Source organism: Ammodytes marinus (assembly GCF_949987685.1).
Source record: "Ammodytes marinus genome assembly, chromosome: 17".
NCBI classification, from domain to species: domain Eukaryota; kingdom Metazoa; phylum Chordata; class Actinopteri; order Uranoscopiformes; family Ammodytidae; genus Ammodytes; species Ammodytes marinus.
This window is the reverse complement of record NC_137221.1, coordinates 21988224-22001234: the sequence shown is the minus strand read 5'-3', so window position 1 is coordinate 22001234 and position 13011 is coordinate 21988224. Positions and strand designations below refer to the sequence as shown.

The 13011-nt window shown below is 41.2% G+C and overlaps 1 protein-coding gene across 2 annotated transcripts; it reads left to right on the top strand.

Annotated features, from left to right (window-relative positions):
* The first annotated feature begins 1060 nt into the window (after nucleotides 1-1060).
* Nucleotides 1061-10002, top strand: stx12 (syntaxin 12). 2 transcript variants are annotated; one of them, XM_080045995.1, is made up of 10 exons: nucleotides 1061-1185; nucleotides 2711-2861; nucleotides 3168-3237; nucleotides 3387-3486; nucleotides 4633-4770; nucleotides 5335-5378; nucleotides 5822-5927; nucleotides 6405-6477; nucleotides 8439-8521; nucleotides 9132-10002. In XM_080045995.1, the coding sequence occupies exons 2-10, from the start codon at nucleotides 2762-2764 to the stop codon at nucleotides 9222-9224; spliced, it is 807 nt and encodes a 268-aa protein (XP_079902121.1). In that variant the 5' UTR covers nucleotides 1061-1185; nucleotides 2711-2761; the 3' UTR covers nucleotides 9225-10002. The 2 variants fall into 2 exon arrangements, with proteins under 2 accessions (XP_079902121.1, XP_079902120.1); XM_080045994.1 differs by having other exon boundaries at nucleotides 1090-1181.
* Nucleotides 10003-13011: the final 3009 nt, after the last annotated feature.

Here is a 13011-nt window from a genome sequence, read left to right as displayed (position 1 = left end):
ACCTTTAAAACACTTTAGCACTATTGCAGGCTTAGAGGGAGGCAGAGGCTGACAACACTGTGCTGTATGATGCTGTAAGCTGACAATCCGCAGGAGACAAGACAGGGGATTTATTTAAGACATGAGACATCTCATAGGACCTTTTTATAGAGTCTTGGGTGGCATACTGCCCTCTGGCCCACCCCTGTCCTCATGCATTTACACACACACACACACACACACACACACACACACACACACACACACACACACACACACACACACACACACACACACACACACACACACACACACACACACACACACACACACACACACACACACACACACACACACAATGCCCAGACCCTTGAAACGCCTTCCAGCCTCAACATTTAGCCCGTCTGGAAATAATTAAAGAGGGAGAAAAGGTGGATGGGGTATGGTAAGACCAATTTTCCCAGAGTGAGTGAGACCCACCCTAACTCTGAACCATGCATACTCTCACTTCTCTCTCCACAATGCCCCTGTAGACCCTCTGATTCAAATGGTTTTGAACTGAGACTTTACTCTTCTCAGGGGCCTATAGGAGAGGGGCCCTCTGTACTAGGAACATATTATCATTTATCATTTTTAGCCTTTGTAAAGTGTCTTAAAGGGCATCATTTTATCCATTTCGAGTTTGGCTTTTATTTTACTAAATCTGCCATACATGTTGAGATGAATGATGGTGATTGAGAACAGTATTTTTGGCAGAAGAAAACGTTTTTTTCTCCACATACTGTATATAAATTCTAACCTTAAACCAAAATATCCCTTCAATTGTACACTAAACTGAGATTTTTTTTATGTGGAGAAAAACGTTTTTTTTCTTCTGGCCTCCTCTGCAACAATACAAGGCTGACTTCATTACAGTATCCGACAAACTCTTTATACTATTGACTGCGCTGCCATCTCAATAAGGCAACACACTTACTATGCACCCCACTTTAAAAATACTGATCTATCCCTATAGCCCTACTAGTGGTACACACTCCGTTGCAGTAGATGGCGCTATAAATCTAAATATATTTGTTTAACGATCGACTCTAAACATGAGAGAAGAAGAAGAAGAAGAAGAAGAAAAGGAAGAAGAAGAAAAAAAAGGAAGGGCTTAACGAAGAACATTACGCCTATGTGCTCATTTTAAAACAGCCAAATACGCAAGTATTCATTTTAATTAAACTATTTACTTGACACTATGTTGTTTGTTCTAAGTGTTTTTGGTGAAGGACACGCTAAACTGTTTATCCCTAAAGAACTGAAAGCTGACAAGTTGGCTAAGTCAGTTAGCTAGAAAGCTAACAGCTGAGAATGATTCTGTCTCTCGGTACTTTTAGTAGATACAAGCGCGAAATGGATAAGTCTTTGAGCTAACTGACTAACAATGTACATACCAAATGTGTTTACAACGCATGTACACAATACGTCCCGTTTACGGCTGAACAAGAGGCACTTGTCTAACATGTTGACTAATGTGGATCAGCTGACTGATTCGACGTCAGCAGGCTAACTTGTTAGCAAGCTTCCAGTTGTTGCTCGCATAAAGTCTGAAACGCTTATTCTCCTCTTATTTCAATAAAACGACGAAATTATCATTTTTATCAGACTGAAAGGTGATGAATTGACATGCAGCACGACGAGTGGATAAACTGGTGTGGCAGTGGCGCGATGTAAATAATAGATGTGACAGCCAGCCTGCTTCCTGTGTCAGTTCGGTTCAGAGTGCTGTAGGTGTAGATGGATAACCTTTGTACACCGCTGGTCTACGGGGCGAGATCGACGGTTAAGTGAGGAATGTGTTATAGTTTGTCAGTGATAGAATACGTCATATACGCAGACGTGTTGAGCCGTCTGTTAGAAGTAAATGAACTGAACGATGCCGTGAAATTCCAGCAGGACAAACTGAAGTGATCCGTTGTGTTTTCCCCACTGGATTTGACTTAGATTCAGTTGTTATTAATGCAGAGACTCTGAGCACAAACATTAAATGTGTTATTTGCACTACTGAACTACTGAGTTATGTTTGTAGTATAGCAGACATTCATACTTGCACTATATTAACCAATATGACATGCATATGAAATGCTTCCTTCATTGGATTCCTTTGCATCATATGATAGTGTGTAGCTTGGCCCACATACCACCACAGTAGCCCCAGGCCCCCTTTGTCCACAGCATCTATGTAAAATGCAATTCTTCTGGACTATATTAAAATATCAAGATCAAAGCTTTAGAGCTCTACAATGTGACGTTGTGGTAAAAATAAACAGTTTATGCGCTGAGAATACATCCAGTGTTCAAATAAATCTATTTATATTCACACGGTTGACAATTGTCTGTTTTTTTTCTAGATGACAGGTGATCGCTCTAATTTGTGCAGAAAAGACTTCAAATGACACTTCTAATGCCCCCTTGTATGGGCATGTGAACAGAAACTAAAAGAGAAAAACCTGGTTTAAATAACCTCTGTCATGATAGCCATTATCTATGACTGGGGTTTTTACGTTTTGTCAAGCAGTTATGCCCATAGTATGACTATATTGAACTTGTTTGGTGGTTCACCTCTCAGGGGGTCAATGTTGGCCCATTACTAACATTCCCCAATCAAATCCCTTAGCACATATGGCAGAATGTTATTTTGGAAGGTTTTCATATTTTTTTTTAACTTTCATTGTTTCCTCTGTTTCAGCGTGTTTTCAGCCAAAGCCCAGCGCCTACGCCCCATCCCACAGTGGCAGACATGTCGTACGGTAAAGCAGAGAGCTACCGGCCCGCTCCCAGGGACTTCAATGGCCTCATACAGACATGCAGCTCCAACATACAGAAGATCACACAGAACAGTAAGTCTTCATTTACTCACTAAGCTCACAAACTCATCCAGTCTGACCTCTGCCTCACTGTTATAAGCACTTCTCACTGTCAATGCAGGTGATTTCATTGTTTTTTAATTGTTTTATGAATATTTTAAGATTTTTTTTTTAAATTCCCATGATGTTCAGCTTTTATAAACTTTGTTCTCATCTCTGTTCATATGGTGATGCCATATAGAGCTGGGAAATCAAGGAGATATTTTAGAATACATTTTTGGGTCATTTTGTATCTTCCATTACAAGACTGAGCCTTATTGCTGTGTGTATTGTTTACAGCTGCTCAGATCAAGAGCATGGTGGGCCAGCTGGGAACCAGTCAGGACACCAGCGACCTGCAGGACCGTCTGTATGTATCAACCTCAACTACACGCACTCCCTTATTGTTTCTACTTGCTCACACACACACACACACACACGCACACGCACACGCACACTTTTATATTTGGGCTAATTGACTCATCAGTCTGTTCATTGTAAACTTTTGTTTTTGGTCAGGCAGCAGATCCAACACTATACCAACCAGCTGGCCAAAGAGACCAACAAGCACCTGAAAGAGTTGGGATCAATCCCCCTGCCCGTATCCCCTTCAGAGCAAGTAAGTGGCAGACTACCATACATAATACACATCTGCTTTAGTGTTTACTAGTCATGTGCTGTATGTGATTGAATCATCTTTAAAATGACTATGATGGCATCAGTTACAACAAGCAGCATGCATTGCTGTCAACCACAGTGTTGTTTTCTATTGAATAACCACTGGAGGGCACCGGAGTGTGAATGTTTACATAGTGTGAACTAATATTGTTTAAAAATTAGTATTGCAAGTCAAATGATCAATTGGTCAACACATTTTTTTTTTAACAATATTAAATGTTTTTAATTTCTTAAGGAACGAGAGATGAAAATTACAGGCAGAAAAGAATACATAACATATTTAAATAAAATCACTTAGAGAAATGTTAAATAGAGACGGTGAAATAAATAAATATTCAGTTAGTGTATCAGTTAAGACATTTGGCATGTCTCGATACTGCACCTTGTGTTATGTCATTCCAATATCTGCCTAATAAAACCTGCTATATAGTGGCTCTTAAAAAATGCTCACCCTTCTTTACTCTTCACTGCACATTTTAGGGTGTTGTAGAAGTCATTTTAAATGAAAACACATATTTTAAATCGATCTATTTTTTTTCAACCTAAAAACCCTCATTTACATAAGTATTCAGACTGTTTGCTGTGCCACTCTGAAGGTCATGGTCTACTTTTAACCACACCTGTCTGTCTTACCGCGGCTACTTTGAACTCCAGCTGTCTAACCCTGGTGCACCAGCAGCACACAATTGTGACCAATGTCAATCTTGAGTGACGTTAAAAGTCACCTTACAGCAGCACAGAATAACACAGAGCCAAGATAACATTTTACAATTCTTAATAGATCTTAGTCAATGTCATTAGGGTCAGGAGTTTGTTGTGGTGTTACATTTTTCAGCTTTTTGCAAAATTTGAAATATTTTTGAACTGGCAAAAAATATGTTTTAACTTTTTCCATGACAACTTCTCCAACAGTTGAATTTTGTCGTGATAATTCTTACTATATATTTGTTCTGCTTGAAATCCTTCGAATTCCTCCTATTGTTTCTGCCTGGTCTCCTGACATCCATCTCCCTCTTTGTGTGTCTGTGTCTGTGTCTGTGTGTCCGTGTGTCTCTCTCTCTGTCTGTCTGTCTGTGTCTGTGTCCAGAGGCAGCAGAAGCTCCAGCGTGACCGGCTCATGAATGATTTCTCAGCGGCGCTCAATAACTTCCAGGCCATCCAGCGCCGCGCGGCAGAGAAGGAGAAAGAGTCAGTAGCCCGGGCCAGAGCCGGGTCCCGCCTCTCGGTAAGGACACAGTCAAGTCATGGCACATCAAAACCCTGTGATCCAAATCTCCTCCTTTTCTTTTTTCTATTCTACATACTACAGCTGATCATAAAAATAATCGAGTGAGCAATAGCATGCAGTAGGTAAACAATTCGGACATACTTTTACTTATTTATTTCATCATTTCATTGCGCCTCGATCTTGCCTCTCGCTTGTATATCCGTCTCACCCCCGGATGTTTTTATATGGAGGCTCCGTCGACGTGACGTCACTTCCGGTGCGCACTGGATTGTGTGTCAGAATCGCCCCAAATAGCATGCTGATTTCAACACTAAAATCTCCAACTGATGTAGTAGGGCATCATGGTAATTTTAAGCATGCTAAATCTGACCACAAGAATTGGAACATCCTAAATATGTTTTCTACCAACCATACCTAATAGCACTAAGTATGGAACGCAGGGCAAATATGAACCTCAGCACATTAATGACACAGTAGGGATGACTTCAGAGTCATGTGATTAGAATGTATGCTTTGATGATTTGACTCTGCTAATAGCTGGGTTTTCCCTTCTCCTTTCAGAGTGAAGATGCTCCCCGGGATGAAAAGCTTGTTTCTTTTGATAAGTAAGTGACTGTCATTCATTTCCTCTTGTCAGGCAGTTTGGGTTAAGATGGACCATAACGAGGTCCCACAGTGTTCAAAACCATTGATTAAATATACCAAGGCATTCTGAAATAATCAAACGGTGCCTATTGAAAGTCATCATACACTTTTTGAAATTGTCAACTTTTATGGGTCTTACAGCCTGAAATAAAAATCCATAACCAGCTTTATTTACACATATGCATGTCATACACATTATACAAACAAATCTGAAAACAATGTACGATAAGCAAGCAGAAATGATGATAGGGTTTTTTTTTTTTTTTTTTTTTTACTCAAAGTGTTGTACCTTCCCCCAGTATTCTTTTTGAAAACAGATAAGGTCTGTGTTTGTTGTGTACACATTATTGGAGCTCTCTTTACATGTTTTGTCTTAATGGTTGTCCTGTGTGTGTGTCTACAGCCAAGATGACTGGGGTCAGCTGAGTGCACAGACAGAGGAGGTGGCCATCACAGAGGAAGACCTGGACCTCATCAAGGAGAGAGAGACCAACATCAGACAGCTGGAGGTCAGCCAACACAATGCTGCACATCATGTTAACCACACCATATCGCCAATACATATTTTTATAATAATATTTAAAATTATTCTATTACATGTACAGTATCCTATTTCACTACAGTTATTTTTTATATTTAGTCTACATTTAATTGACTTTTATTTTGCGCTCTACTTTATAATTATGGTGCACCTTATCTCTAAACTTTTTATCTGCACTGTGTCCTTGCACTACTTTTATGTTTATTTGTGTCTCAGGTGTTACTCTCTTCACTTGTGTGTTTCTATTGTACATTTTCTTCTTCTATATTGTTGAGAGGAGCCTGGGATTTAAGAATTTCATTGCCAATGACACTGCTGTAGTTGTTGTGCAAATTACAAATAAACCATCTTGACCACACACACACACACACACATACACACACACACACACACACACACACACACACCAGCCACAGCTCATTCTATGTCTTTCTCTCTGTTTCAGTCTGACATTCTGGATGTAAACCAGATCTTTAAGGACCTGGCTGTAATGATTCACGACCAGGGAGAGATGATTGGTGAGTGAACACTGGACTTAGTTATTCTCAGTGCTGTGTGCATCTGTTTGCCACTGGACAACACACATTCAAACAGCTCTTCTTGTTGTTTTCTATATAAATGCAAAGCTGCATGAAGACCAAATCCAGCTCTACAGTATTATATCGATGACCATATACAGTATATACAGTACTGTGAAATATTGATATACAGTATCTCACAAAAGTGAGTACACCCCTCACATTTCTTCACATTTTTCTTTATATCTTTCCATGGGACAACACTGAATAAATGACACTTTGGTACAATGTAAAGTAGTCAGTGTACAGCTTGTATAACAGTGTAAATTTACTGTCCCATCAAAATAACTCGACACACAGCCATTAATGTCCAAACTGCTGCCAACAAAAGTGAGTACACCCCTTAGAAAGAATTTACAAATTGGGCCCAAAGTGTAAATATTTTGTGTGGCCACCATTATTTTCCAGCACTGCCTTAACCCTCTTGGGCATGTAGTTCACTAGAGCTTCACAAGTTGCAACTGGAACCCTCTTCCACCCATTTATGACAGCATCACAGAGCTGGTGGATATTAAAGACCTTGCGCTCCTCCACCTTCCGTTTGAGGATGCCCCAAAGATGCTCAATAGGGTTTAGGTCTGGAGACATGCTTGGCCAGGCCATAACCTTTACCCTCAGCTTTTTTAGCAAGCCACTGGTCGTCTTGGAGGTGTGTTTGGGGTCGTTATCATGTTGCAATACCACCCTGCGGCCCAGTTTACGAAGGTTGAGTGCACATGGTCAGCGTCGTACACAGAGGTTGGCTTTGGAAAATAGACGTATGAGTGCTGCCAGCATTGCTGAAGGGCTTGAAGGGGTGGGGGGTCAACCTGTCAGTGCTCAGACCATACGCCGCACTCTGCATCATACTGGTCTGCATGGCTGTCATCCCAGAAGGAAGCCTATTCTAAAGATGATGCACAAGAAACCCCACAAAAAGTTTGCTGAAGACAAACAGACTACGGACATGGATTACTGCAACCATGTCCTGTGGTCTGATGAGACCAAAATACATTCATTTGGTTCAGATGGTGTTAAGAGTGTGGAGCGGCAACCAGGTGAGGAGTACAAAGACAAGTGTGTCTTGCCTAGAGTCAAGCATGGTGGTTGGAGTGTCATGGTCTGGGGCTGCATGAGTGCTGCCAGCACTGGGGATCTACAGTTCATTGAATTCTAACATGTACTGTGACATACTGAAGCAGAGCATGATCCCCTCCCTTCATAAACTGGGCCGCAGGGCAGTACTGCAACATGATAACGACCCAAAACACCCCTCCGAACGACCACTGGTTTGCTAAAGAAGCTGAGGGTAAAGGTTATGGACTGGCCAAGCATGTCTCCAGTCTTAAACCCTATTGAGCATCTTTGGGGCATCCTAAAACGGGAGATGGAGGAGCGCAAGGACTCTAATATCCACCAGCTCCTTGATGTCGTCATGAATGGGTAGAAGAGGGTTCCAGTTGCAACCTGTGAAGCTCTAGTGAACTACATGCCCAAGAGGGTTAAGGCAGTGCTAGAAAATAATGATGGTAAAACAAAATATTGACACTTTGGGCCCAATTTGGACATTTTTTCTTATGGGTGTACTCACTTTTGTTGGCAGCAGTTTAGACATTAATGGCTGTGTGTCGAGTTATTTTGCGGGGACAGTAAATTTACACTGTTATACAAGCTGTACACTGACTACTTGACATTGTATCAAAGTGTCATTTATTCAGTGTTGTCGCATGGAAAGATATAATGAAATATTTGAAGAAATGTTAGGGGTGTACTCACTTTTGTGAGATACTGTACATTTTTCAAAGATGTACATTTTGCCGAGCAGCAACAACCAAATGGCCTGGTGCTTTTTTAATGTGTCTTATTGTGGTGGTGCTGGTCAGTGGCAAAATAAAATGTGTTGAAATGTTGTGGCCCTGCAGACAGCATCGAGGCCAATGTGGAGAACGCTGAGGTCCATGTAGAGCGAGGGACAGAGCAGCTCCAGAGAGCAGCCTACTACCAGGTGAGTGTACAGCAGTCACTGAGACACCACTCACATTAGGCCCAGTTTACCTGTACTGTACCCAAGGACGATGCCCCCCCCCCCCCCCACTCCCCTGCTGGCCTGTAATCACACTACTGCTAAGGATCTGGACCTAGGCACCATTACTTCTTGTCCTATGTCACCACGTCTATATGCGCGTGGGTTTGGGATTTGGAGCGTATTTTTACCCGTTATTTTTTAAATATTTAAATCCAACCATTTTGAAGCAAACATTTCACTTCCACATCAGACCAACGAGAATCCTTCAGCAACATTTTTTTTTTAAATGTCCGTTGCGCGTGCGGACGTATCGGGCCTGGGGGAACAGTCTCATATAAATTGACATCAAGACTCTGTACCGTGCCTTAGTACACCTCTCCCAACTGTGCTAGGGCCGAGGAAGTGTACCGTGCTAGAGTTCTGAACAGAGCACTCACACTTGTCAAATGAACTAGACTTTAGGGGGGGGGGGCAAACTTACTTTGGCACGGTACAGATGGCGTAGTGTGAATGCGCCCTTAAAATTCTGTCAACCATCAGTCAAGTCCCTACCAGTAACCCTTATGTCTCTTGCTTTCATTTATCACAGACGAAGTCTCGTAAGAAGATGTGCATCCTGGCTATGGTCTGTTCCGTCGTGCTGGTCATACTGGGCATCATTATCTGGCAAGCTGCTAAATGATAAACTGATGCTCTGCACAACGGATGAGTCTCTACCATATTTTACCCCCCTCCGCCCCCCCTGCAAAGTGTCTGTCTGCTTGGAATGACAAGCAAAGAGGCTGATCACTGCATCAAGATCAGCAGAAGGGATGTTCAATGTAGAAAAAAAAAACCCTTTGAAAACGGATGAAGACCTGTTTTTTTGGTAAAATAGCTGTAAAACATCCTATGTACACTGTGATAAAAAGGAGGTGGTGTAGGGGAGCAGTTTAAGATATGAAAATTCCTTCATTTTGCTTCATTCATTAAGTTATTCTTATTTACTGCACTAACACTAGCTGTCACTGTATTTCAAATGTAAGAAAAAAAGAAAAAAAAGATTATTGGCAATGATTTCATAACAGGCAAAAATGTTTCAAGTAAATGATCCGAGGTTTGGGGCTGTAAATATATATATTTTTTTTGTTACCTGTCATTGTTGTGCTATGTTGTAAAGTGTGTGTGTGTGGCCTCTTGGCTTTCACAGTGACATTACATGGGGACTTTCTGGTTGGCGAAGGGCAGCCGTGGTTGTAATATACATGTTTGTAAAGGTCGAAAGCTCTAACAGATTTACCAATAAGAATCAAATCTATGTCTGTAAATATTCAACATTGCTGCATTCTATTATGCTAAGGACCTTATGGATGAAACAATAATGACAGTATCTCACTCCAGACTTCAAACAACATTTTTAAAATCGATTATTATTATTATTATTACTCCTGACAGTATGCATAATAAATGTCTTAAACACTTTTGCTCTTTGGATGCATTATTTGTTTCCTCCCCTCATGTTTGCTCCTAAGACCGTCGTTGCGTTCCGAATCGCATACTCTTTCTTTTTTCTATTCTACATACTACATCCGACGATAAAAAGAATCTAGTTAGGATGCAGTAGGCATACTATTGGGACATACTTTACCCTCTTATTTCATCATAACATTGCGCCTTGATCTTGCCTCTTGCTTTTATATCCGTCGCATCCCCGTTTGTTTTCATATGGAGGCGTCGTCGATGTGACGTCACTTCACGTGCGCACTGGATTGTGGGTCAGAATCGCCCAAATAGGATGCACTTTTCAACACTAACAATCTTGGCCGCATGAAGTAGGACATCCGGGTACTTCTAACCATCCTAAATCTGGCCACAAGAATCGGGACATCCTAAATCTTTTTTCTACATACTACATAGTAGAAAGTATGCGATTCGGAACGCAATCTGTGTTTGTTCTGGAATGTTTCAGTCAAATTTTGGTCCATCATTTCTGTCAGTTATAGATGCTAAGATCTGAAACCACAGCAAAGTCAATTAAAAAAAGTTTTAAAGTGTTCAAGAGACTCAAGAAGAGAGGCACTCGGATTGTCTTCCTTTCATCGTTAGAATGAAAAAGAATGTGTGTGTGAACGGCTTGTCCTCCTGTGTGCAGGTATACAGACATGAAACAGTTTCCCCTTTTCAATTATATAAAGATATTTGTGTTGGTGTCGATGATTTGGTAAAAATTCTGGAATAATGTTTGTAAAAGATGATTCATTTAGCTTGTCCTCCTCCTGTGTTCAGTGTGTCTATGTGCTGGGTCATTGTCATAAAGTGTTGAGCTGACCAGACCTGAACCGGCTACAATAAGGAACTATTCAATGAAGTTCTATTCTTTTATACAACATCAACTGTAGTCTTTTGCCTATCTCCATTCCGAGCTTGTCCTTTTAGAAAGAGCCTGCCCCCCACTAAAGGCCCTATCTCACTGGGCTGAGACTAGTTGGACATTTTAACTTGGAATCACACTGAATCGCTACTTACTCTTCGGAAACCTCAGCCGAAATTTGGACCAAAATTTGCCGGCAGTTCGCATAGGCTACATGTTCTCGCTTTAGTTGTCTCACGTTTCTCACACGTTTTGACTCAACTCAATTGAGAAGAGATTGAGATCGGTCGAGAAACCCTGTGCCGTGACGACGACTGTGATTATTTTTAGAGAAAATTTGTCGCGCACATTTTGAACATGAAACTCCCTTGCGAATGCTGTTTGCAATTTGTCGCCGACACTTGGAGTCCAGTGAGATAAGTGTTCAGGGACACTGGAGAAAACTGATATCAAGATACCAAGTTACTGATGACCACCACGAGTGAAGATGACAAGGAGAAAACCTATAGCCTCCAGTCCGCAGCACCGTAAAGGAATACTTCACCCATACGGAACCAGTGTTCTATCTTTATAAAATCGCTATTATAATATAATGAATCAGGTTTTTCTTCCCTCAGTCTTCCCTTGGCCCAGCTGTCCTGTTAATCCTAACCCTACATTTTACCATGTGTGATGTCACTTATGGGAAAATGCAGGGTTAGACAGTGAGACCATAAAACACTCTTTCTGCCTTTTCTCAGGCTAGGATGAACCGATTTCTAAACTTTTTGCACATTCATACTACATAGGATCTCAGAGTTCAATACACCTTCATATTTCTGTGGAGAATCAGTGATGATGACTGGATGGATCCTCTGTCAGAAAGCAACCACCACGCTGGCAGACATGTACAATTGCTACATGAGAAGAATACATTTTAGGTGCAACATTGGTGATAAGAAATTGCTAAATGGACTTGACTTATATAGCGCCTTCTAGCCGAAGTTCTCAGCCCCAAAGCGCTTTACATATCTTACCACATTCACACACACACTCATACACCGATAGCAGTAGCTGCCATGCAAGGCGCTCTCTGAACCATCGGGAGCAATTTGGGGTTCAGTGTCTTGCTCAGGGACACTTCGACATGTGGCGGGGAGACGGGGGATCGAACCTCCGACCCTGCACTCCAGAGGCGATCTCCCTACCCACTTCGCCACTGCCGCCCACTACAATGTTAAAACACAAACGACTTGGGGGCGCCCTTAGCTCAGTTGGTAGGGTGTCCCCCCCCGGGCCCGGCCCAGCAGCAGACCCGGGTTCGATTCCCCCCCGCGGTCGTTCTCTGCATGTCACTCCCCTCTCTGCCCCATTTCACCTCTGTCTCTCTGCACTATCAATAAAGCATAAAAATGCCCCAAAAAATATATAAAAAATAAAAAAAAGACTTGAGCTGAATCTATTCACAGGACCAGTGATGGTTATATATTAACCCACACAAATTGAATTGTTTTTAACTTATCTGGGTTCATAAATACACAGCATCATTTATCAGAATAAACCTCAGAAAGCATAAAAAGTATAAATCGAAGTATTTAGAAGTAAACAGATTTTTTTTTTGTATAGTAGCCTATTTGGACAGAACCTCATGTACTTTTTTAAGTACCGTATTATGAACTATATACCAGTGTGAGGACAGTTTAGTTCTACCTAAATCAATAGAGCTACAATGTCTACATTGTCATTGGAGGAATCAGGGTGAGAGTCTTTACACTACTAGATTAAACACTGAACCTATCAGGCAAAATGCACTTTTTCCTGTTTTTTCAACATTCATTTTGGTACCCTGTTATGACTAGAGAAAAAAAACAAACCTCTCGATGCGTTGATGAATAACGTTTGTGTTGAAACTGCTTCAGAAAATGTGTTGATTCAACTTTGTGATCATCATTTTGGATGCTGTAGTTTGTTTTACACTAAGTAGGGATTCCACCACCTTTATTTTCAGGAGGGTAGGCAACATTTAAAAAAAACTAAAACATAGTATTTTACGATTCTGTCCACTGAAGGTCGGCTCGGCATATTGCGGCTTACCAAACTGTATAATTAGATATAAATAAAAACCAGCCGTGGACACAGG

Excerpts from the sequence above, each read along its gene's own strand:
- stx12 (XM_080045995.1), top strand. The coding sequence starts at position 2,762 with ATGTCGTACGGTAAAGCAGAGAGCTACCGGCCCGCTCCCAGGGACTTC. Across the intron at positions 3,487-4,632 it reads CCGTATCCCCTTCAGAGCAA|AGGCAGCAGAAGCTCCAGCG; the intron begins GTAAGTGGCAGA and ends GTCTGTGTCCAG. Across the intron at positions 4,771-5,334 it reads GAGCCGGGTCCCGCCTCTCG|AGTGAAGATGCTCCCCGGGA; the intron begins GTAAGGACACAG and ends TTCTCCTTTCAG.